Source organism: Geotrypetes seraphini, chromosome 2, assembly GCF_902459505.1.
Source record: "Geotrypetes seraphini chromosome 2, aGeoSer1.1, whole genome shotgun sequence".
Lineage (NCBI taxonomy): Eukaryota > Metazoa > Chordata > Amphibia > Gymnophiona > Dermophiidae > Geotrypetes > Geotrypetes seraphini.
In genome coordinates, this window is record NC_047085.1 from 279713304 (window position 1) to 279740130 (window position 26827).

The following is a 26827-nucleotide window of genomic DNA, read 5'->3' on the forward strand; positions in this document are numbered from 1 at the left end:
GATCTCGTGGCCCTCAACGAGTTTCTGGTCAAAGAAAAGTTTCGCATGTTGACCCTGGCGTCTCTGTATCCCTTCCTTAAGCAGAACGACTGGTTATGCTCTCTTGATCTCAAAGAGGCCTACACCCACATTCCCATTCATCCGGCCTCACGTCAATACCTTAGATTCAGGGTGGGACATCTTCATCTTTAATACCGAGTGCTTCCCTTCGGCCTAGTCTCGTCACCCAGAGTCTTCACCAAGTGCCTGATAGTGGTGGCCGCAGCGCTCAGGAACCACGGCCTCCAGGTGTTCCCCTATCTGGACGACTGGCTCATCAAGGATTCTACGTCTCAGGGAGTCGTCCTCGCAACCCAGAAGACGATTTGGCTACTATAACATCTGGGGTTCAAGATAAACTTCCCGAAATGCCATCTACAACCTTCCCAGACTCTTCCCTTCATCAGAGCTGTTCTGGATATTACCCAACTCAGAGCGTTCCTCCCTCCTGAACGTCTGGAAGCTCTCCTCCATCTTTGCCACCTGGTGTCCTCTCGCCCGTCCATCTCGGCGAGACACATGATGGTCCTGCTGGGCCACATGGCCTCTACAGTTCAAGTGACTCCTTTTGCCAGACTTCACCTCAGGATTCCACAGTGGACCCTGGCATCTCAGTGGACGCAGATATCTGATCCTCTGTCCCGACACATTCAGGTCACTCCTGCTCTGCAACAGTCTCTTCGCTGGTGGATGCTATCCTCCAATCTATCCAGAGGTTTGTTGTTCCAAATGCCCCCCCACCACCAGAAAGTCCTCACGACCGACTCGTCCACTTATGCCTGGGGGGCTCATCTGGACGGCCTCCGCACTCAGGGTTATTGGACCAGCACGGACCGCCAGCACCACATCAATCTCCTGGAACTCAGAGCGATTTTCAATGCCCTCAACGCTTTCCAGCAGCTGCTTCAGGACAATGTGGTCCTCATTCGCACGGACAACCAAGTCACCATGTATTATGTCAACAAGCAGGGGGACACGGGATCAGCCTCCCTCTGCCAGGAAGCTCTGAAGGTTTGGGACTGGGCGACTCGCAACAGCATCTTCCTCAAAGCTGTCTACATTCAGGGAGAGGACAATGCCTTGGCGGACAACTTGAGTCGTCTATTGCAACCTCACGAGTGGACCCTCCACTCAACGCCCCTCCATCACATCTTTTCTCAGTGGGGAACTCCTCAGATCGACCTCTTTGCAGCCCCCCACAACTTCAAACTGCCTCAGTTCTGCTCCAGGATCTACACTCCTCACCGCTTCGAGGCAGATGCTTTTCTCCTGGATTGGACAAATCTCTTTCTATATGCGTTTCCTCCATTTATTCTCAACCAGAAGACTCTAGTCAAACTCAAGTCAGACCATGCCACCATGATCCTGATCGCTCCACGGTGGCCCAGACAACCTTGGTACTCCCTTCTACTTCAGCTCAGCTGCAGGGAGCCATACCTTCTACCAGTGTTTCCATCGCTGCTTACACAGCATCAGGGATCTCTACTTCATCCCAACCTGCAGTCTCAACACCTGACAGCTTGGTTCCTCTCAACTTAACCCCTCTCAGGTTTTCTCAACCTGTGAGAGACGTCCTGGAAGCTTCAAGGAAGCCTGCTACTAGACAATGCTACCACCAAAAGTGGACTCGATTTTCTGCTTGGTGTTTTTCTCATCATCATGAGCAGTGTTCCCTCTAAGCGGGCGGGTGTTGTGAGCAAACTTTTTTCACTGTGAGCTAAAAATATCGGGCGCCAGCAAGTTATGAGCCAAATAAATATGTTGTCAAAGTTGCTGATACATGAGGACGAGGTATTCAAAGGAATTTTAGGCCTACACGCTAAATTAAATAACGTTAAATAATATTTTTAAGAACACAGAAATTGTAGGGATGAAATGATATCTTAATAAATGTTTTACAACAAATGTAGTTATGTCTGTTACATCCATATGTGTAAACTGTAAATTAAAAACAGTCCAGAAGACAATACGTTTGATGCTTTCAATTTCTAGACCAGTGTTTTTCAACCTTTTTTGGGCAAAGGCACACTTGTTTCATGAAAAAAATCACGAGGCACACCACCATTAGAAAATGTTAAAAAATTTAACTCTCTGCCTATATTGACTATATATAAAGTAATTCTCTTGAATAGGAATCAAATAAACACAAAGAAAGTATTTTATAATTACTTTATTATGAAATAAAAATTATAAAAATTATAAAATACTTTATTCAGTGCGAAACCTGGGCCTGTTTGGCTGAACACAAAGCTGATATTCTGGCTGGAATGGAAGAAAGACACACACGTAGCTCTTCGTCAACAGCTCTCAGTCTCTCTCTGTATTTGGTTTTTATAGCATACAAAAATAGACAAATATACCCTCCATCCAGCAGTAACTCTCTTCCCTTCCTCCCCTCCCAGCAGCATCTCTCCGTCTCCCTCTCCAGTAGCAGCTGTCCCTTTTTTTTCCTTGCCCAGCAGCTTCCCAGATTCCTTTCCCTCCTCCCCTCCCAGAAGCATCTCTCCGTCTCCTTCTCCCTCTCCAGTAGCAGCTGTCCCTTTTTTTCCTAGCCCAGCAGCTTCCCAGATTCCTTTCCCTCCTCCCCTCCCAGAAGCATCTCTCCTTCTCCCTTTCCAGTAGCAGCTGTCCCTTTTTTCCCCTGCCCAGCAGCTTCCCAGACTGATAGTGGTTTTCTCCCCTCCCAGCAGCTCTTCTTACTTCCCAGCGCAGCGATTCACGAAGGCAGCCTCGGGTCCTTTGTTGTGTCGCGCCGCCTCTGAGGAAAGAGGAAGTTGCATCATCAGAGGCAGCCGCGACTCAGCAAAAGCCCCGAGGCTGCCTTCGTGAATCGCTGCGCTGGGAAGTAAAGGAGAGCTGCAGAGAGGGGAGAAAGCCACTGTCGGAGGCTCCCCAAGATCTCTCCGGCCCAGCGCACGCTTCCGATGCTGATCTTGCAGAAGTTCAAATGAGTCAATCTTGCCGGTCCTGCGCTGTGACGAGAAACTTGTGCGCTGCGACCTAATATTTTGTGCGCCAGCGCACGCCAGCGCAGCTTAGCGGGAACACTGATCATGAGTCTTCAGTTTGGATTACCTTTTGCACCTTTCTCATTCTGGTCTCAAGTCTACATCAATACGAGTCCATCTTAGTGCAATTGCTGCTTTCCATCAGCCTCTTCAAGGGAAACCGCTCTCTGCTCATCCGGTGGTTTCCAGATTCATGAAAGGACTCTTCCATGTCTACCCTCCCTTCAAACCGCCTCCAGTGGTTTGGGACCTCAGTGTGGTTATTTCTCAGCTTATGAAACTTCCATTTTAACCTCTTCACAAGGCTCATCTGAAGTATCTCAGTAGGAAAGTGGTGTTTCTCATTGGCCTCACTTCTGCTTGTCGAATTAGTGAGCTTCAAGCAGTGGTTGCGGATCCACCTTTCACAGTGTTCCACAATGACAAGGTGGTCCTTTGAACTCATCCAAAATTCCTTCCCAAAGTGGTCTTGAAATTCCATCTGAATCAATCCATTGTTCTCCCAGTGTTTTTTCCAAAGCCTCATTCTCATCCTGGAGAATCAGCTCTTCATACTCTGGACTGTAAACGTGCCTTGGCTTTCTACCTGGAATGCCACACAGAACTGCTCCTCAACTTTTCATCTCCTTTGATCCAAACAAGTTGGGACGTCCTATCTCTAAGCGTACCATCTCCAACTGGACGGCGGCTTGTATCTTTTTCTGCTATGCCCAGGCTGGATTACCCCTTCCCAGTAAAGTCACAGCCCATAAGGTCAGAGCAATGGCAGCTTCTATAGCCTTCCTCAGATCGACCCCGATTGAGGTGATTTGTAAGGCTGCCACTTGGTCCTTGGTTCACACCTTTACTTCTTATTTATTGTCTGGATACTGTCCAGATGGGATGGACAGTTTGGCCAAACAGTATTGCAAAATTTGTTCTCCTAAATTGCCAACTCTCCCACCATCCCACTAGGGTTAGCTTGGAGGTCACCCATTAGTGATAATACCTGCCTGATTGTCCTGGGATAAAGCAATGTTACTTACCGTAACAGTTGTTATCCAGGGATAGCAGGCAGCTATTCTCACGTCCCACCCACCGCCCCATGGTTGGCTTCTCTGCTAGCTATCTGAACTGAGGAGATGCGCCCTGGTCTGGGCGGGAAGGCACTCGAGTATGCGCGATGCGGGTGACTCGAAACTTCGAGTTTCTTCAAGCAAAAATGCTTGTGAGGTGTCCGCATCGGGTCTCCGTTGAATCACGTCACCCATTAGTGAGAATAGCTGCCTGCTGTCCCTGGATAGCAACTGTTACGGTAAGTAACATTGCTTTTTGGTGGATTAATTTCTGCTCCACTTATAGGAATGAAAAAATGAATGCTGATTTGATGGGGCATAGTAAGTTATTTAAATTGGTTTGGGGCCCGTTGACATCTTTTATTACTGCAGTATAATTGATTTTTGTTTTTAATTTGGTTTAATTCTGTTTAAATCCTGGGTGGGAGGAGGAAGGGATTACTTTATTGTTTTAAATAAGGGATGGATAAAGAAAGTAGAGAACGACATGGGGGAAAAAAAAATCTGTCCCCGTCACTGACTTGTCACCGGACCACCATCCTCGCCGTCCCCTTCACCGCCCCGTCCTCGCAGCATCCACCCTTCCTTCTTGCCACCTCACTGCCCGTTGGCACCCCTCACGAGGTCCGTGCATCTCCCTCCCTCCCTCCCCTTACCTTCACTGCGCATTTTAAGGTTTGAGTAGCTTGTTGAAAGCCGCTGGAGTGTTCGTGTAGTCGCGTGCGTGTGTAGGCGGAAGCTTCTCCTCTGACTCTCCCCCCATTTCCCAGCGTCTTCTCCCCACTCTCTTCCCCATTTTTCAGTGTCTTCTCCTCTCTCCCCCACCCCCAGCACCCTTCGCGCAGTCCAGCAGCTCTCTCCCACCGGTCAGCCGTGCATCTCCCTCTCTCTCTCTTCCACTTACCTTCTCTTTGTGGCAATTTTGTGTTGTATCGCAGACGGAGCCTTGAAGTCACGTCACGTTGGCTGCTGGAAAAGTCTCCTCTGATGCAACCGGAAACGGGAAGTTGCGTCAGATTAGACTTTTCCAGCTGCCACATGCGACGTAACTTCAAGGCTCTGGCTGCAATACAACGTGAAATTGCCACAAAGAGAATGTAAGGGAAAGGGAGGGAGGGAGATGCACGGCCGGCAGGAGAGATGGGGCTGCCAGACTGCAAGCTCGTTCATCGTGCGTGCTCACTCCTTTAACTGTGGAGACAAGACCATTCACTGCTCCACGGGGCGATGAATGGCCTTGTCCCCATACTCGCGGTGAATTTTTTTTTAAAATCACCGTTTCGGTGGTTTACCCGCAGCTAGCCTCGTGTAACAACCACCGTGTCATTCTCTAATAGAAAGTGTAAATGTAGTTGCGTTTTATTGCTTATTCAATGGAAGGGGGTGTGTGGGATAAAATGATGGTTTATGGGTATTGTTAAGTTGTATGCGCGTTTCTTGTTTTATTGTATACTTTTTTTTATACTTCTAAATTGTATACTTCTTTTTTTTGTATACTTCTAAATCTGTATATTGCACTGTTAAATACTTTTGAAACTCAATAAAATATTTAATTTAAAAAAAAACCCCAAAACCTCAAACAATGTTTTTCCCCTGGAAAGAGGGAATATCACCAAATGCTACAATTCTTCTGTATAATTCTCCCCTTGACTGTGTTGCCTCTAAAAAAATTTTAGGGGTTATCTTTGATTTAAAAAAAAATAAAAAATTGACATTCCACAATCACATAAGCTCTGTAATTAAATCCTGTTTTTTTAAAGCTCAGAATTCCTAGAACCAAAATCTTTGAATATATTCATTCATTAATCATTTCAAAACTGGGTTACTGCAAAAGCCTATTCACAGGAATAACTCAGAAAGGAATAAGACGCCTTCAAATAATTCAAAATGCTGCAATCAAACTAATAACAAAAACTAGGAAATATGACCATGTAACCCCATTACTTCGGAATGCCCATTGACTACCAATCAATCAAAGAATTTCTTATAAAATTTCATTAATAACATTTAAAACAATACATTCCAAATCGCCTCAATTCATTGATAAATATCTTATTCCATATGAGCTATCCCGGATTCTTAGATCGTCTGACTGTAAATTGCTTACAGTCCCCTCCCTCTGAATAATAGGAACAAAAGGGCATGAAATTTTTTCAGTGGTGGCTCCACAATTTTGGAATACCCTTCCAGCTCCCGTAAAGGAGGAGAATAACCTTGTCTGTTTCAAGGGCCTACTCAAGAGCCACCTATTTAAAGATGCTTTCAACATTTCATTTTTTTTCACTCTTAATTTTTCAAATTCCTCTAAAGAAACAAGTAGCAATGTTCTGCTTCCTATACCGGTCTACCAGGTTATACAGAAGGAGAAATTAGTTCTTATCTGCTAATTTTCTTTTTGTTAGCCTGTAGACCAGTATAGTTCCCCGCCCTTTCTGTCTTTGTGCGGTGATTGCAAGTTTTTGCTTGTGTGCAGATTTTGATATTTTTCCTGCGGGTTCTAGTATTTTTCTAGGGCCAAAGAGAATTAAGAACAGTGGCGATGGCTCAGCTAGCTTAGCTAGTGAGCTGTGGGGATGTTTATTTTCCAGGATCAAGTTCTACACATGTTCCAACAGATGTTTGTTGTTTTTGCACTCTTGTTCGGAGTGTATTTTACTGTTTTTAGTTAAGGTTTTTCCTAGGTTCTGCTTGGCTATTCGGCAGACTGGATTATTAGGGGGAAGCTATACTGATATACAAGTTTGATCTGTCTTCACCTGCTGGTAGCAGTGAGGTATAATACTCATCCTTAAGGAACTATACCGGTCTACAGGCTAACAAAAAGAAAATTAGCAGGTAAGAACCTAATTTCTCCTTTCTGCTTTGACAGAAATTAAATGGGGAATAAAAGAGAACAACTTCAGGTGGTTGAAGATGAAATGTCTTTCTATGTCAACTATCAAGCCACGTTTTGAGTTTGTTTGCACTCAGAAATAAGCACTTCCATCACATTGATTAGCAATTCTATTTTATCTACTTTAGTTTCAACGTTATAATTACCCATACATAGCTTAAAGAACTTTTAAATAAATAACACTCAAATTTAATTTTTGTAGGATTTACAATTTTATAATTTCAATTATAATGTTCTGCAAAAAACATTTTCTCTGTTTAGTGTGCTGGAGCTAAAAAGGTTTGAGACACACTGATCTATATGATTGTATGTTTGAGCAGCATCCTCAGTGAACAACTTGTAAACAGTAGAAGTGAGGTTTTTTAATGTGAAATTTAAACAAAAAGATATGTACCACAATTAATTTGTTTCTGTCCTTTGAAAAACAGATAAATATTGTATTTTACTTTTTAGGACTGGAAAGGTAGCTATCCTGGGATTGTTAAAGAGAACGAGTTGTTTGAGCATTACTATCTGGAGCTGAAAATAGTGCCAGAAGGAGAATGGAATCAATTCATGGAAACATTACGGAAACCGCTGCCAGCCACTATACGAATAACTGGATACAAAAGGTAAACTTAGCCAGTAGGGTTAGAGCTATACTAATCCTGAATTCTCTAACATACCTTTATTTCAAAAAAAAAAAATCACTAAAAAGCCACCAATTCGACAAATTTAGGTTTCAGGTTTATTAAAAAATTTGATATACCGCCTTATCAAAATTCAAAGCGGTTTTACATAACAAAAACAAAGAATAAAGAGGGCATAAGTTAAAAACAAATTACAATTATTATTACAGACGATCAAATGCACAGACAAACATTAACATACCGATACAAAATGGAAAAGGGCAGAAATACATTTGTATAATGAAAAAGAGAGGGAGAAGGATCAAAACAAAAGGGAGGGGAAAAAGAGAGGGAGAAGGATCAAAACAAAATATGCACTACACCCATCTCATCTTACACACTCCTTCCCCCTACCCTATGCCACCCCATCTTATAACTGTCTATCTATCCCTTCCCTAATCTAATTGATGTTATCTTGCTGTCCTTACAGTACCTTTTATTGTATACTGTCTTGAACTGTAAAGGTTTGAGGGGATATAAATAAAGCTATTATTATAAGAATATAGAGTTGCCCTACTGGGCCAGACCAAAGGAAACATGATACTGGGCTTGAGAGACCAACAATAGCCAATCCATGTCACCAGTACTTGGCAAGATCCCTAAAGAGTAAAACAGATTTTTTTTTTGTACAATTTATTCTAGGACCAGTGGATTATTTCCGTCTACCTGCAAGGACTTAGTAGAAAGCCTCAAACTTCAGAGGCTTAAACCTCTCCCCCTCTTGCCTCATCACTGTTCCTGTGAACATCAGTCTTTCTTTCTACAAGCCAGGTTGTAGGAGCTTGTCTTTTCTGCTCATGCTTTATTTTGTGTAATTTCAGTCTTAGTGTTCACGGTTTTCGCCCTCATGCTGCAGAGGTTCACTGCAGGGACAGCTCCAACTGCAGAAGATTGTAGACCTTGGGGAAAAGTCTGCTTCTGGAGGGTTCCCTGCTTGTCAGTAAGCCCTCTGGACAGCCTGCATGTCAGATCAGGGCTCAGGGACCGTTCCTTTGGGAGCTTGCTCATCCCAGGTTCGTCCACTAGTGGGTCGAGCGCAGACTGCGTGGTTTCATGGAAGCGGGCCCAGGATCAGGGCCTGATTGTGTTCTTCTGCCAGTTGTGTCTGAGGGTGGCGGAGGTGACAGGCTGTGGATGTCAGAAGATTCAAGGTTCAGCTTTCCAGCAAGTTGAGTCAGAGGATCTCCCTGTGAACTGTTTCAGCTGTCTGCAGTGTTATCCTGTCAGCACGTGTTTCAGTGAGTACTAGCTGACAGCTTGAATCAGAGATTTGGGGTGGGGGGTTCTTTAAAAAGGGGTTTTTAGGTGAAAGGTATAGAACGGCCCAGCAGCTCCAAATAACGAATCACTCATTTCCAGAAAGCCCTAACCACTGAACAACTCCAAAAAGCATGGAAAAAGGACTTGGGAACACCCGTACACTTCTCGCACTGCGCCGACTCAGTGTAACCAGAGTGATATAATTGAACCCGTGTAAGATATGCACGATGCAGAACTTGAAATTGGCATTCCCGGAGTTCTGCCAAGACAGAAAGGGTCGGGATGCGTTTAATAAAATAGCCCATATCTGAATCAGTTGGCTGTAGACCCAACTCTGGAGCCCAATGAGCACAGAAAGATTCCCACGACCGAGCCATAGCAAGAAGGCACAAAGCTCTATGCAACGCCGATACAGAGAGGCTCTCATCCCAAGCCCAACTGTAAACCTTCCACCTCCAAAGAGTGTATATAATGACTCAATTGAAAATGCAAAAGAATCAGTAGTCAGAATACTGTCGCGAAGTTGAAAAGTACGCCAAGAAGGAAGCGTGCCATCAGGAGTGAGAACATGCTCCAGTACTGTCAATACCAAATGGCTCCAACGCCGAAAGGGAGAAGAAGTCTGTCCTGGCGAAAGCTGAAGATTCCCCTGAATGGGCAGTAAATCAGACACCCACGATTTCCCCCCCCCCAAAGCCAATCACCAAAACCCTCCAAATATCATGTAACATAGTAACATATAAAAGGTAAGGAAAACCTTTCATATGCTGTGAGATTGGAGAAACTGGGACTCTTTTTCCCTGGAGAAGAGGAGACTTAGAGGGGATATGATAGAGACTTACAAGATCATGAAGGGCATAGAGAGAGTAGAGAGGGACAGATTCTTCAAACTTTCGAAAAATAAGAGAACAAGAGGGCATTCGGAAAAGTTGAAAGGAGACAGTTTCAAAACGAATGCTAGGAAGTTTTTATTTACCCAACGTGTGGTTGGCACCTGGAATGCGCTTCGAGAGGGCGTAATAGGGTAGAGTAGGGTACTGGGATTCAAGAAAGGATTGGAAAAAGGGATAGAGGGGTATAGATAGAGGATTACTGCACAGGTCCTGGACCTGTTGGGCCGCCGCATGAGCGGGCTGCTGGGCACTATGGACCTCAGGTCTGACCCAGTGGAGGCATTGCTTATGTTCTTAATATAATAGATGACGGCAGATAAAGACCTGAATGGTTCATCTAGTCTGCCCAACCTGATTCAATCTAAAATTTTTTTTTCTTCTTAGCTATTTTTTTCTTCTTAGCTATTTCTAGGTAAGAATCCAAAGCTCTACCTGGTACTGTGCTTGGGTTCCAACTGCCGAAATCTCTGTTAAAACCTACTCCAGCCCATCTACACCCTCCCAGCCAATGAAGCCCATCCTCCACCAAACGGCCATATACAGACACAGACCGTGCAAGTCTGCCCAGTACTGGCCTTAGTTCAATTTTTAATATTATTTTCTGATTCTAGATCCTCTGTGTTCATCCCATGCTTCTTTGAACTCAGTCACAGTTTTACTCTCCACCTTCTCTCTCGGGAGCGCATTCCAGGCATCCGTAAAGTAGAACTTCCTAACATTGCTCTTGAATCTACCACCCCTCAACCTCAAATTATGTCCTTTGGTTTTACCATTTTCCTTTCACTGGAAAAGATTTTGTTCTGCGTTAATACCCTTCAAATATTTGAACGTCTGAATCATATCTTCCCTGTCTCTCCTTTCCTCTAGTGTATACATATTCAGGGCTTCCAGTCTCTCCTCATACGTCTTCTGGCACAAGCCTCCTATCATTTTTGTCGCCCTTCTCTGGACCGCTTCAAGTTTTCTTACGTCCTTCCCCAGATACGGTCTCCAAAACTGAACACAGTACTCCAAGTAGGGCCTTACCAATGACCTGTATAGGCCAGTGTTCCCGCTAAGCTGCGCTGGGGTGCGCTGGCGCACAAAATATTACCTCGCAGCGCACAAGTTTCTCGTCACAGCACACACAGTGTAGAGCACAGTTCTTCAACCGCCGGTCCGCAAACAAAATCTTGCCGGTCCGCGAAGGATTCGGTCCCCGCTGCAACGAAAGGCCGGCGTCAGCTGACTTGCAACTTCCTGTTGCAGTCGCTGTGCCGGGACTCCTGCCTTCGCCGGGACTCCTGCCTTCCACCGCGTTTGCCTCCTGCCTTGTCTCCGCACCTCCAGACCAGCAGCGGCAGCTGTGTATGCTTTTAACTTCGGCACAGAGCTGCCCCTAATCAATAGTTTAGCGCGGTTTCATAAGGCAGCCTCGGGGCCTTTGCTAGGCCGGCCCACATCGCATCATCGAAGCGGGCCGGCTATCAAAGGCCCCGAGGCTGCCTCATGAAACCGCGCTAAACTATTGATTAGGGGCAGCTCTGTGCCGAAGTTAAAAGCATACAGAGCTGCCGCTGCTGGTCTGAACTCTTGGGCCGCTGAAGGAGGGCAAAAAGCAGCTGTCCTGGAGGTTTCCCTTCCTCTCGCCTTTACAGGTTCCTTTTTTCCACCTTTTTTTTTTTCCTTCAAACGGCAACGGGCCCCAGCATCGACATCAATCAAGTAAGTTCCACTGTCAATCAAGCGGTTCTGCTCGGCCAAAGCTTCCCCTGTGACATGAGCCACCCTCAGGGGAAAGAAAGTGACCCACAAAGGTGAGGGGAAGGGGGGCAGATGATGGAAGTTGGGGGGGGGGAGAGAGAGAGAGAGAGAGAAGGGGCAGATGATGGAATGGAGGAGATGAGAGAGAGAGAGAAGGGGACAGATGATGGAAGTGAGAAGAAGGGAGAGAGAGCAGAAGGCAGATGGATGTCAGTTGAGAAGGGAGAGCAGATGCTGAATGGAAGTGGGGAAAGAACACATACTGGATGGAAGGAGGAGATAAATAAAGGGGGAAGAAAATAGTAAGATAATGGAGGGGTGAGGGAAAGGGGTGACAAGCTGTGTGTAGACACAGTGAAAAGAGGGAAACGGGACTAAATAGTAAGAAAGAATTTAATTTAGATGGAGGCAGAAAATAGAGAAGGAAGACCAGAGAAGAAAAGGGAAGAGAGAGCAGAGAATGATCAGATCTGAGTGGAGGAAATGAGAAGAGAGATATGCTAAAAACCACAGGGGGGGGAGGGAAGGATAGAGATGCCAGACCATGAGGGGAACAGAAGGAAGATGATGGATGCTAGACCAAATTGGGGGGGGGGGGGCAGGAGGAGAGATGGCAGGGAAAGACAGACAGTGAATGGAAGGGGCATATGCTGGACTGAAGAGACAGAGAAGGTTATCATGCTGCTGTACCGGGCCATGGTACGCCCTCACCTGGAGTACTGCGTCCAGCACTGGTACTTTAAGAAGGACACGGTACTACTCGAAAGGATCCAGAGAAGAGCAACTAAAATGGTTAAGGGGCTGGAGGAGTTGCCGTACAGCGAAAGATTAGAGAAACTGGGCCTCTTCTCCCTTGAGCAGAGGAGATTGAGAGGGGACATGATAGAAACATTCAAGGTACTGAAGGGAATAGACTTAGTAGCTAAGGCAGGGAGAACGAGAGGGCACTCTCTAAAGTTGAAAGGGGATAGATTCCATACAAACGTAAGGAAGTTCTGTGGTAGAAAGCAACATATTTATTTGGCTCATAACTTGCTGGCGCCCGATATTTTTAGCTCACAGTGAAAAAAGTTTGCTCACAACACCCGCCCGCTTAGAGGGAACACTGATAGGGACATCAACACCTTCTTCCTTCTACTGGCTACGCCTCTCTTTATACAGCCCAGCATCCTTGTGGCAGCAGCTAATGCCTTGTCGCACTGTTTTTTCACCTTTAGATCTTCGGACACTATCACCCCAAGGTCCTTCTCCCCGTCCGTGCATATCAGCTTCTCTCCTCCCAGCATTTACGGTTCCTTCCGATTATTAATTCCCAAATGCATTACTCTGCATTTCTTTGCATTCAGTTTTAGTTGCCAGGCATTAGACCATTCCTCTAACTATTGCAGATCCTTTTTCATATTTTCCACTCCCTCTTCGGTGTCTACTCTGTTACAAATCTTGGTATCATCTGCAAAAAAGGCACACTTTTTCTTCTAACCCTTCTGCAATGTCACTTACAAACATATTGAACAGGATCGGCCCCAGCACCGAACCCTGAGGGACTCCACTACTTACTTGCCTTTCCTTCCTCCGAGTGACTTCCATTAACCACCACCCTCTGGTGTCTGTCCGACAGCCAGTTTCTAACCCAGTTCACCACTTTGGGTCCTATCTTCAGCCCTTCAAGTTTGTTCAACAGCCTCCTATGAGGAACTGTATCAAAAGCTTTGCTGAAATCTAAGTAAATTACTTCTAGCATATGTCCTCGATCCAGCTCTCTGGTCACCCAATCAAAAAATTCAATCAGGTTCGTTTGGCACGATTTACCTTTTGTAAAGCCATGTTCCCTCGGATCCTGTAACCCATTAGATTCAAGGAAGTACACTATCCTTTCTTTCAGCAACACTTCCATTATTTTTCCAACAACTGAAGTGAGGCTCACCGGCCTGTAGTTTCCTGCTTCATCCCTGTGACCACTTTTATGAATAGGGACCACATCCGCTCTCCTCCAATCCCCAGGAATCACTCCTGTCTCCAGAAATTTGTTGAACAAGTCTTTAATTGGACTCGCCAGAACCTCTCTGAGCTCCCTTAATATCCTGGGATGGATCCTGTCTGGTCCTATCGCTTTGTCCACCTTCAGTTTTTCAAGTTGCTCATAAACACTCTCCTCCGTGAACGGCACAGAATCTACTCCATTTTCTCGTGTAACTTTGCCAGACAATCTCGGTCCTTTTCCAGGATTTTCTTCTGTGAACACAGAACAGAAGTATTTATTTAGCACATTTGCTTTTTCCTCATCACTCTCCACACATCGGTTCCCAGCATCTTTTAGTTTAGCAATTCCATTTTTCATCTTCCTCCTTTCACTAATATATCTGAAAAAATTTTTGTCTCCTTTTTTTACATTCTTAGCCATTTGTTCTTCCGCCTGTGTTTTTGCCAGACATATCTCTCTTGGCTTCATTCAGATTCACCCTGTAGTCCTTTTTGCACTCCTCTTCTTGGGTTTTTTATATTTCACGAATACCAACCTTTATTTTCTCCGCCACTAATTTGGAGAACCATATCAGCTTCCTTTTTCTCTTGTTTTTATTGATTTTCTTCACATAAAGGTCCGTAGCCATTTTTATCGCTCCTTTCAGCTTAAGCCAGTCTTTCTACTTCTCTTATGTCCTCCCATCCTAACAGCTCTTTCTTCAGATACTCTCCCATTGCATTAAAGTCCGTATGTTTGAAATCTAGTACTTTAAGTATCATGCGGTCGCTCTCCACTTTAGCCGTTATATCAAACCAAACTGTTTGATGATCGCTACTTCCCAGGTGAGAACCCACTCGAACATTAGAGATACTCTCTCCATATGTGAGGACCAGATCCAATGTCGCTTTTTCTCTCATGGGTTCCGTCACCATTTGTCTGAGCATAGCCTCTTGAAAGGCATCCACAATCTCCCTACTTCTTTCCGATTCCGCAGACGGAACATTCCAGTCCGCATCCGGCAGGTTGAAATCTCCCAACAGCAGAACTTCCTCTTTCCTTCCAAACTTTTGGATATCCACAATCAGATCCTTATCAATTTGCTGTGATTGAGTCAGAGGTCTGTAGACTACACCCATGTAGATAGAAGTTCCATCTTCTCTTTTCAGAGCGATCCATATCGCTTCTTCCTCTCCCCAGGTCCCTTGCATTATCCCAGGACAAGCAGGCAGCATATTCTTGACTGATGGGTGACGGCACCGACGGAGCCCCGGTACGGACAATTTTAGAGTGATTGCACTCTAAGAACTTAGAAAGTTCTAGCTGGGCCGCACCACGCGTGCGCGAGTGCCTTCCCACCCGACGAAGGCGCGCGGTCCCCAGTTTCTTAGTTTCCGCGGAGCTAAGAAGACGCGTGTTTCCAACGGCTGTTGGAAAATTTTTTCAATTTTTTCTCGCCTTCCCGCTCGCGCATTATTTCTTGTCGTGAAGTGTTCACGTTATTGTTTTCTTTCTTTTCTTTTAAAAAAAAAAAAGTAAATTTTTTTCGACTTTTTTCCGGTCGTCCCCGGCGGGGCCTGTTGGCACCATCGAAGCCTCGGGCTTCGATTTTGCTACGGCTGTTTTTCCCTTCATGCCCCCTTCACCGGGTTTTAAGAAGTGTCAGCGGTGTGCACGTCCTATTTCCCTTTCCGACCCGCACAAATGGTGCCTTCAGTGTCTGGGTCCGGACCATAGGGTTGAAACGTGCACCCGCTGCAGTTCTCTTCAAAAGAGAACTCTAAAGAATTGTCAAATTCAACAGCGGATTCTTTTCGGTGCCGCCATGGAAGTTCCCCTGACATCGACACCGCAAACTTCCTCCAAATCGGCACCGGTGACTTTGACGCTGCAAGATCCATCCTCGTTGTCGCACCCTGTAGGTAAGCCGGCTAAGAAGCCATCCCCTATTGTCCTTGGCCCGCCAGTCGAACAAGCAGTGAGTCAAGTCCTGCAGACTGCGTGCCGGCCCCGCAAATGCTTCGCTCCCATTGAAGTCACTGCCTCTTCATCGGCATCGACTTCGCCTGAGCGTCGAGCTGCACTTCAGGTACCGAACAAGAAAAAACCGGTACCAGTGCCATCGGGACCGTCTTTGGATGAGAGAATAGCATCCATCCTTCAGGTCCAGCTTAAGGAGCAATTACAACACTTGCTCCTGGCTCTACTCCACACCTTCCAGTGTCGGTACCTACTGAGCCACCGCAAAAATCTGTCTCTATGCCTGTTCTCTCGGCGGAACCGAAGTCTCTTCGAAGCACTGCTTACTCGACTTCTGAGCCGGTACCGTTCTCTGACACCCGTACCGCTGTACAGTCACCCGGTACGGTGTCCATGCGATCAGGTAAATCGGTACGCAAGACCAAGCATACCGAACCTTCTACTCCCCTTTCTCAGGGCCGTCTTTCATCGGTACGGGACCCTGATTTGTGGGATGATTCTGACGACCCTCTCGGTACCGAGGCAGATTATTCCTCGGATGAGGATGATCCATCGGTGCAGGATCCTGCTAGCAAGCCAGAGCACTCGTCCTTCACCAAGTTTCTTAAGGAGATGTCAGACACCCTCTAGAGTCTAACTCTAAAAAATCCAAGGCATTTCTTGATGCTTTGGATTTTGACCAGCCTCCTAAAGAATTTTTAAAGTTGCCTCTCCATGACATCTTGAGGGAGACTTTTTACAAAAATTTAGAAACCCCTCTAACCGTTCCAGGAGCCCCTAGGAAGCTGGAATCACTTTATAAAGTAATTCCTATTCCAGGGTTTGACAAACCCCAGCTGCCCTATGAATCTCTGCTGGTGGAGTCAACCCTCAAAAAATTGGCAGGCTCTAGTGTGTATGCCTCTGTCCCTCCTGGTAGAGAGGGCAAGGCCATGGATAAATTTGGCAAAAGGCTTTACCAAAATGCAATGTTGGCCAACCGTTCAGGTAATTATGCGTTTCACTTCTCTTTTTACCTGAAACATCTGATTCAACAAGTGGCCTCTTTTCAAAAGTATCTTCCTGACCGTAAACTTCCTGCATTTCAACAATGCACTTCCAGTCTCCTGCAACTCAGGAAGTTTATGGTCCGTTCCATCTATGATACTTTTGAACTCACATCCCGAGCCACGGCTATGTCTGTGGCGATGAGACGATTAGCATGGCTTCGAGTCTCAGACCTTGATGTGAACCACCAGGACCACCTTGCCAATGCTCCCTGCCTGGGTGACGAGCTGTTTGGAGAGTCTATGGATACCACCACTTGAAAGCTCTCTGCCCATGAGACGAGGTGGGATACCTTGTTGAAAATTAAGAAGAAGCCTCCTCCTCCTCCTCGTCCTTTCAGACAGCAACCTTCATATCAGAGGCGGTTTTCTGCTCGGCCGGTTCAGCCTCATCCTCCTCAACCTCGAAGGCAATGGCAACAGCATCAACAGGCTCGTCAGCAACAGCAGCCTGCCATCAAGCCTGTCACTCAGACTAAGCCGACTCAGCCCTTTTGACTCCCTTCTCCAGGGCATTGCCAGTCTTCCTCCCTCCTGTCCTCTTCCACAGCCCATAGGAGGTCGATTAAACATTTTTTACTCTCGATGGGAAGTAATCACCACCGACCAGTGGGTGCTCTCTATGCTCCCTCAATCTCAAAGAGGCTTACACACATATTCCTATCCATCTGACGTCCAGGCAATATCTCCGCTTTCTCATCAATCAACATCATTATCAGTACAAGGTGCTACCCTTCGGTCTGGCCTCCTCTCCCAGGGTGTTCACCAAGTGTCTGATTGTGGTAGCGGCCTATCTCCGCTCTCACAATTTTCAAGTCTTCCCTTATCTGGACGACTGGCTGATCAAGGCAGTTCTGCTTGCCACCAATCAGACCATTCACTTCCTTCGACTGTTGGGGTTCGAAATCAATCTACCCAAGTCGCACCTCATTCTGACCCAGCGGCTTCAATTCATTGGAGCCATTCTGGACACTGTTCTGATGAGGGCATTTCTTCCATGCAACCGCCTTCAGACCATCCTTCATCTCTGTCAGCAGGTGTTTCAACAGATTACAATCTCTGCGAATCACATGATGGTGCTCTTGGGGCACATGGCTTCCACAGTACATGTCACCCCCTTCGCACATTTCCACCTGCGTACTCCTCAATGGACCCTAGCGACTCAGTGGTCACAAGCGACGGATCCTTGCTCACAACACATATCTGTGACCTCGTCTCTTCGACAGTCGCTTCTTTGGTGGTTGACATCTTCAAATCTATCCAGAGGTCTACTATTCCATTTACCTCCTCATCATCTCGTCATCACCACAGATGCATCCCCTTATGCCTGGGGAGCTCACTTGAACGAATTCCAAACTCAGGGGTTTTGGACTGCTCAGGAAAAGAAACACCACATCAATTTCTTGGAACTCCGAGCAATGTTTTATGCCCTCAAGGCCTTTCAACATCTTCTCTTTCCTCAAGTACTTCTCATTTGCACAGACAATCAAGTTGCAATGTACTACATCAACAAACAGGGAGGGACGGGCTCTCGCCTGTTGTGTCAGGAAGCCCAACGGATTTGGTCTTGGGCGACAGCTCGCCATTTATTCCTGAAGGCTGTCTACATTCAAGGGGAGCAGAATTCCTTGGCAGACAATCTCAGCAGAATTCTCCAACCTCATGAATGGACTCTCGACCCCTTGACTCTCCAGTCCATTTTCGCTCAATGGGGCACTCCTCAGATGGACCTCTTTGCAGCTCCTCACAATCATCAGCTGCCCCTGTTTTGCTCCAGACTCTACTCTCCTCACCGTCTGGCTCCCGATGCATTTCTCCTGGATTGGACCAATCTCTTCCTATATGCATTTCCTTCTCTACCGCTCATGCTGCGAACATTGTTCAAGCTCAGGAGGGAACGAGCCATCATGATTCTCATCGCTCCACGGTTGCCCAGGCAACATTGGTATTCCCTTCTACTTCAACTCAGTTCCAGGGAACCTATAATTCTTCCACTGTTTCCTTCTCTGCTTTCTCAGCATCAGCAGATCCTACTGCATCCCAACCTACAGTCTCTGCACCTGACAGCTTGGTATCTCTCGGGCTGACTTTGGCTCACTCACTCCTTTCTCAGCCTGTCCGCTCTATCATTGATGCTTCCAGGAAATCGGCCACGCTCCAGTGTTATCAACAGAAGTGATCTCGGTTTTCTTCCTGGTGCCTCTTACATCACTATAATCCCATGTCTCTAGCAGTGGGATTGGTGTTGGACTATCTTCTTTCCTTGTCCGACTCTGGTCTCAAATCTACTTCTATCAGAGTTCACCTTAGTGCCATTGCTGCTTTTCATGAGCCAATTCATGGAAAACCCCTCTCGGCTCATCCTTTAGTTTCTAGGTTCATGAGGGGACTTTTTAATGTGAAACCACCTCTCAAGCCCCCTCCTGTGGTCTGGGATCTCAATGTGGTTCTGTCTGCTTTAATGAAGCCTCCTTTCGAACCTTTGGCCACAGCGCATTTCAAATTTCTTACTTGGAAAGTGGTCTTTCTTATAGCTCTCACTTCTGCCAGGAGGGTCAGTGAGCTTCACGCACTAGTGGCCGATCCACCTTTCACTGTTTTTCACCATGATAAGGTGGTTCTCCGTACACATCCAAAGTTTCTCCCTAAGGTTGTGTCTGACTTTCATCTTAATCAGTCCATAGTCCTACCTGTTTTTTTTCCAAAGCCTCATTCTCATCCAGGTGAACAGGCTTTGCATACCTTGGACTGTAAACGTGCTCTGGCTTACTATCTTGACCGCACTAAGCCTCAAAGATCATCTCCTCAACTTTTTTTGTCCTTTGATCCTAACAAGGTGGGTCATCCTGTATCTAAACGCACGCTATCCAATTGGCTTGCGGCTTGCGTTTCATTCTGTTATGCTCAGTCGGGTCTGACACTGGAAGGTTCTGTCACGGGCCACAAAGTTAGAGATATGGCAGCGTCTGTAGCTTTCCTCCGTTCCACTTTCATTGAGGAAATCTGCAAGGCTGCTACTTGGTCCTCAGTTCATACTTTTACATCTCATTATTGTCTGGATGCATTCTCCAGACGGGATGGACACTTCGGCCAATCTGTTTTACAAAATTTATTTTCCTAATGGCCAACCTTCCCTCCATCCCTCTTTTTGTTAGCTTGGAGGTCAAGAATATGCTGCCTGCTTGTCCTGGGATAAAGCACAGTTACTTACCGTAACAGGTGTTATCCAGGGACAGCAGGCAGATATTCTTGCGTCCCTCCCCCTTCCCCGGGTTGGCTTCTTAGCTGGCTTATACTAACTGGGGACCGCGCGCCTTCGTCGGGCGGGAAGGCACTCGCGCACGCGCGGTGCGGCCTAGCTAGAACTTTCTAAGTTCTTAGAGTGCAATCACTCTAAAATTGTCCGTACCGGGGCTCCGTCGGTGCCGTCACCCATCAGTCAAGAATATCTGCCTGCTGTCCCTGGATAACACCTGTTACGGTAAGTAACTGTGCTTTTCGGTCGCTTGGATATTGATCTTTACATAGAGAGCTACTCCTCCACCTTTTTGTCCATCTCTATCCTTCCTAAAAAGATTATGTTTGCATCCCATCCATGTGATTCACTGAACCATGTCTCTGTGATAGCGACAATATCTAGATCTGCCTCTAACATCAGGGCTTGCAGATCATGAACTTTGTTGCTTAGACTGTGAGCATTTGTGGTCATCGCTTTCCAGCTAATTTTCAGCGGTAATCTCCTTTTTCGTATAGATTTTTGTTTCGTTTCACTTTCCGTTGCAATACTAAGAAATGAGTTGCTGATATTGTTTATGTTGCAATCTTTACTACTATCACATCTTTTCTTTTGCTGGGGTTGTCTCTATAATTGTCCTTCATTAATACACCACCCACACCTTCTAATTTAAATGCCTAGAAACATTGTCTAAATTTCTCTGCAAGGTTTCTTTTTCCTGCTGTAGTAATGCAATATAGATTCTTGTCCTTCCATGTATTTTCCCCATCCTCCTATGTACTTGAAGCCTTCTTGATGACACCAGGCTTTGAGCCATCAATTAAAGTCCTCTGTGTTTTTCACTCTTTGCTCTCCCTTTCCATATGCAGGCAGTGTTTCAGAAAAAGCTAAAGTCTTTTACAAAAGGTTTCAAGCCCTCACCAAGCTCCCGAAAAGCTTTCTGTGCTGCAAGTGTGGAGTTGTTGACCAGGTCATTTGTTCCCAGATAGATAACATTATCTGTGTTAAAATCCTTAGTTTCTTCCTTAATTATAGTCAGTATTTGCCTGGAACTCCTGGTAGCTGAGGATCCTGGAAGACATTTCACTATTTTGGTCTCCTCGCCTTGTGTTCCAAGGTTAATGCCTCTGATGATGGAATCCCCCAACAGTAATAATTTTCTGTTTTTGGCTTTTTTATTTGGGCTTAGGGTGCGCTTATTCTCTTTTGAGTTACCTTCCAGTCCCACCTCCCTTCTGCTTTCTTGAGTATCGCAGTACACTAGCAGAGCGAAGGAATTCTGTAGAGCAGTGGTGTACCTAGCATATGTGGCACCCGGGGCCCATCATTTTTTGACACCCCCCCCATCTATATGAAAAATATGATTTTTAGTAACAATCTACATATCGCACAACAAGAGTGTACCTAGGAAAAGGCAGCATCTTAAACACTGCAGTGAGCACTAGAACACCAACATATACATTGTAAAACTAAACAAACCAGATCCTGCACAGTCAATTGATCCAGTGCAGTCGATGCTATCAGAAAGCCATGTCCCTTTCATACACACAGACAGATACACCTTTGCCCAATATGGAATAATCACAAACTAAAAATAGAAATATGTAGACAAAAGTTAAACTGAACTGCCAAGAAACCAGACTCTGCATACAATGCAACACCACAACACCACAAAAACAGTAATACATGTCCTCTAATACTGTGCAAAATATAAAGACAGTAGATGTAAATTTGAAAAACTGATACACAACAATCACCACTTTACAAATTAACAAATAAAAATAAAACAAATAATGAGAAATATGAAAATACCATTTTATTGGACTAATCCCCATAAGCTCGGTCCTCATCCTCACAAACCACCTGATTCCATCCACACAAGCCTTGAATTGTTTTATATTGAACTTATTATATTAAAGTATAAAAATATTAAAGTATAAAAAGAAACAATATTCTGAACAATTGTCAATTTATAAATCAGCGTCTTCTCCCCACTCTCTCTTCCTCATTTCCCTTCAGCGTCCTCAGCCCACTCTCTCTCCACTTTCTTTCAGCGCACGCACATAAAAACAAGTAAGTAATTTTATATCATTTTCATTCTATTCATTCGTAGAAATTAAAGTCTAAATAATGCCAGTCACATAACAAAACATGATTTTACAAAAATAATTCCCTGCAGTCAAGCCTCCAAAGATTACTAGATGTCTTTCAGCAGCTCCCCTCCCTCCCTCCCCGTTATCTTCGTGGCCAAGTCAAAATGATCTACCAACAATAAAATTTTAAAAACACAAAGCACACTGTATGCAGAGAAAATGTTAATTATCATTTATATTCTGCGGGTTTTCAGAGGTCAAGGCAGATAACTTTATGCAATGTCACCTCAGTAACAACTATACAAAAATAGACAAATATACCCCCTCCCTTTTTATTAAACCGCGATAGCGTTTTTTAGCGCAGGGAGCTGCGCTGAATGCCCCAAACTGCTCTCGACGCTCCCTGCGCTAAAAATTGCTATTGCAGTTTAGTAAAAGGGGCCCATAGTGCAAAATATAGACAGCATATATAAATTCTCAAAACGGACACATTTTGATCACTAAATTGAAAATAAAATCATTTTTCCTACCTTTATGTTTGGTAATTTCATCAGTCTCTGGTTGCACTTCATTCTTCTGACTGTGCATCCAATATTTCTTCCCTTCTTTCAGCCTCCTGTATGCTTCCTCTCCTCCAGACCATTCCCTCCCCCAACTTTTTTTTTTGTTTCATCCTGCCCCCTTCTTTCTTTCTCTCTCCATGCCCCCTTTCTTTCTCTGTCTGTCTTTCTCTCTCTTTCCCCATGCCCCATTTTTTTCTTTCTTTCACCCTACCCCCCTTCTTTCTTTCTGGATCCCTGTCCACCCCTCTTGCTTTCTTTCTGGCTCCCCCCCTTTCTTTCTTTCTCCCTTCCCTCCCCCATGCCACCACCGCTGCCACCACCATGCTGCCACCACCGCCAGGGAAAGGCTGCCACTGGCCATCGGAAACAGGCCGGCGCCGAATTCGCTCTCCTTCTTTTCCCGCGGGCCGACCAACTCTGGCTGCCCAATGTCAATTCTAATGTCGGAGAGGACGTTCTGGGCCAGCCAGGCAGCGATTGGCTAGAGTTGCTCGGTTCAGGGAAGAGAAGCAGCAGGGAGGGAGAATTCAGCGCCGGCTTCTTTCTTTCCCCGGTGGCAGCCTATTCCCTGGTAAGTGGCCAGCTGAACATCCCCTCGGGCCTTGCACCTGGGGCGGACCGCCCCCCCCCCCTTGGTACGCCACTGATGTAGAGGTAATATTTGTGAAGGTGGATGTTTCTGTGTTACATGTCGCAGTTTTCCTGAGCCGATTGTGAACCATTTATTACTGAGCTGTTTTATTCTTTGAGGTAGAGGTGGTAAGTTGGTATGATTTTGTGGAGTGATGGAAGCTGCTTTAATTGTATTCAATTCCTGTTTAACTTTGCAGAGCTCCTCCTTAATACTAGCAAGTTGAAGACAGATGGGGCAAGCTTTAAGCCTCCAAATAGTGTGCCTTGGAATTAAAACACCACAGTGATTGCATGTAATAAAGGTCATCTTGATTGGTTGTGAAGTGACTTGATTTGATTTGAGTAGTCCTGAATATTTGGGTCTCTATATATGAAAAGTGGTCCCTGGGGTGTGTGGGACTTTAAGTCTTACCCTTATTCCTAGGAAGAGGAAGAGGAAATAATATTTAACAGAGGAAAGAGAAGGGGTTTTTTTTTTTGTTTTTTTTAAGTAAGAAACAGGGAGGAGGAGAAGAGAAATTAAGTAGATATTTGCTGAAAAACAGTGAAAAGATCAGAATATGAAATGGTGAGTACCTTAGCTTTTAGAAGTTCACAGGGCAGCCTTGTTCATAGCACTGTCCCAAAGATAATGCAGTTAACCTTAGTAATAAATCAGATCCCCTCCCTTCTACACTTAATCAGCAAAAACAATGGCTGAAAAATAGTAAGTCAGAAATACAGGCTCTATACCAGATCAGTAGCTACCCTAAAACACAGGATTTTAAACAGAAATGCAGGCTCTATACCAAATCAGTGGCTACCTTAAAACACAGGATTTAAAACAGAAATGCAGGCTCTATACTAGAGAATGGCACGGTGGCGGTTACCCGCAGCTAGCCGCGTTTAGCCGCGGGTAAACCGCCAAAACGGGGAAGAAAAAGTAGTGGCCTCTGCAGGACGGGGACAAGGCCATTCATCGCCCCGTGGAGTGGTGAATGGACTTGTCCCCGCAGTGAGGCAATCAAGATCGCGCGGTCCCCGCCATCTCCCTCCCTCCACCTCACCTTTGAATTGGAAGAGCATCGCAGGTTGAATTTCTGCCGGTCCGCGCGAAGAAAAAAAAAAAAAAAAGCCTCTCCTTTTCTCCTCCTTCCGCCATGCCGCAGCTACTAAAGCCGACAGGAAGTCTATCCGACGTCAATTCTGACATCGGAGAGGACGTTCTGGGCCAGCCAATCGCTGCCTGGCTGGCCCAGAACGTCCTCTCCGACATCAGAATTGAGTCGGAAAGAAGACTTCCGGCTTTAGCAGCTGCAGCATGGTGGTAAGAAAGGGGAAAAGGATGGAGCCTTTTTTTTTTTTTTTTTTTTTTTTTTTTTTGAGCGGCAGGGAGGCAGCAGGCTGGCTTTGGCTAGGGAGGGGAGAAAGGTAGACAGGCACAAGCAGGCAGGCAGGCTTCGGGGGTGGGGGTGGGACAAAATGTGGAAGGCAGTGAGAGGGACATAGGAAGAAGGCACTAGGGGCACTAAAGATATGTGAAGGAGGCACTGGGGGCACTAAAGACAGGAAGGGGCACTAAGGACATGGGAAGGAGGCATTGGGGCACTAAAGACATGGGAAGGAAGCACTGGGGGCACTAAAGACAGGAAGGGGCACTAAGGACATGGGAAGGAGGCACTGGGGCACTAAAGACATGGGAAGGAGTCACTGGGGGCACTAAAGACAGGAAGGGGCACTAAGGACATGGGAAGGAGGCACTGGGGCACTAAAGACATGGGGAGGAGGCACTGGGGGCACTAAAGACAGGATGGAGCACTAAGGACATGGGAAGGAGGCACTGGGGCACTAAAGACATGGGAAGGAGGCACCGGGGGCACTAAGGACATAGGTAGAAAAGAGGGAGGGAATAGAAAGGGACAATTCTTGGGCTTGAGTGCAGAAAGAAAGAAATGAAAAAAAGGATACACAGATAGAAGGAAACGCAACCAGAGACTCATGAAATCAATCACCAGACAGCAACGGTAAGAAAAATGATTTTATTTTCAATTTAGTGATCAAAATGTGTCAGTTTTGAGAATTTATATCTGCTGTTTATATTTTCCACTATATTTGTCTATTTTTCTATAGTTACTGAGGTGACTGAGCTTGCGGAGATGGGGCGGAAACAGGGTTTTAAAATTTTAGTCCTAGTAGTTTGCTGGTCCACAAAATAATTCTTTTATTTCTGCCAGTCCACGGGTGTAAAAAGGTTGAAAACCACTGATGTAGAGTATGCCGGCTTGCTTTTTCGCCAAGCCGCGCTCGCGTTGATCAATCTTTTCCTCTCTTGCAACTTCCTGTTTCCGGTTGCGTCAGAGGAGAATATTGAACAAATGAGCACCCGCACATGCGGCTGGGCGAAAAAGAAAGCCGGCATACTCTACATCTAAGGTGAGATGGAGGGAGGGAGATGGCGGAACACTGCAGTTGGTTGGGTGTCTGCTGTTTTTTTATCACTGCCTGCCTGCGCTCACGTTCCAGGTTCTCCTGCATTTTTAGTGTGCACAATTGACCTGATTCGAGCTATAGGTGAACATGGGGCATACATCATTGAAAGGGAGGACAAGTTAATTGATTTATTTTATGTTCGGTTTTTACTACAGGGCAGAGGCACTGAAACAGATTCTCAGTGCAGTAGTAGTAGTGGCAGAACTCTCTTCTGTCTTCATGGTGTTTCGTAGTACTGAGGCTTATATGGATGCTGCGGGGACAGTGACGGGGCGGTGAAAGGGATGGCAGTGACGGGGCGGTGAAGGGAACGGCGGTGACGGGGCGGTGCAGAAGATGGTGGGCAGGAGACGGTGCAGTATCGGAGACAGATTTTTTTCCCCGTGTCATTCTCTACTCTATACCAAATCAGTGGCTACCCTAAAACACAGGATTTAAAACAGAAATGCAGGCTCTATACCAAATCAGTGGCTACCCTAAAACACAGGATTTAAAACAGAAATGCAGGCTGTATACCAAATCAGTGGCTACCCTAAAACACAGGATTTTAAAACAGAAATGCAGGCTCTATATCAAATCAGTGGCTACCCTAAAACACAGAATTTAAAACAGAAATGCAGGCTCTATACCAAATCAGTGGCTACCCTAAAACACAGGATTTAAAACAGAAATGCAGGCTGTATACCAAATCAGTGGCTACCCTAAACACAGGATTTAAAACAGAAATGCAGGCTCTATACCAAATCAGTGGCTACCCTAAAACACAGGATTTAAAACAGAAATGCAGGCTCTATACCAAATCAGTGGCTACCCTAAAACACAGGATTTAAAACAGAAATGCAGGCTCTATACCAAATCAGTGGCTACCCTAAAACACAGGATTTAAAACAGAAATGCAGGCTCTATACCAAATCAGTGGCTACCCTAAAACACAGGATTTACAACAGAAATGCAGGCTCTATACCAAATCAGTGGCTACCCTAAAACACAGGATTTACAACAGAAATGCAGGCTCTATACCAAATCAGTGGCTACCCTAAAACACAGGATTTACAACAGGATTTTCCCTACTTTAGTCACCCTGTGCCACAGGCACCAGGATTTAATTAGAGTTAATATAAGTCTTACCCTTATTCCTATGAAGAGGAAGTAAGATTTAAGAGGAAAGAGAAGGGTTTATTTTTTTGTTTTTTTAAGTAAGAAACGGAGGAGGAGAAGAGAAATTAAGCAGATATATGCTGAAAAACAGTGAAAAGAGCAGAATATGAAATTCTGAGTAACTTAGCTTT

The 26827-nt window shown here is 45.5% G+C and overlaps 1 protein-coding gene across 3 annotated transcripts in view; it reads left to right on the forward strand.

Annotated features, from left to right (window-relative positions):
* Window positions 1-26827, forward strand: part of NSUN2 (NOP2/Sun RNA methyltransferase 2) — a 922747-nt gene that overhangs the window by 92728 nt on the left and 803192 nt on the right. For all 3 annotated transcript variants that reach the window (XM_033929740.1, XM_033929738.1, XM_033929739.1), the window contains exon 2: window positions 7449-7606. In XM_033929740.1, the coding sequence (XP_033785631.1) occupies window positions 7551-7606 (56 nt within the window). In that variant the 5' untranslated portion in view covers window positions 7449-7550. The remainder of the gene's footprint in view (window positions 1-7448; window positions 7607-26827) is intronic.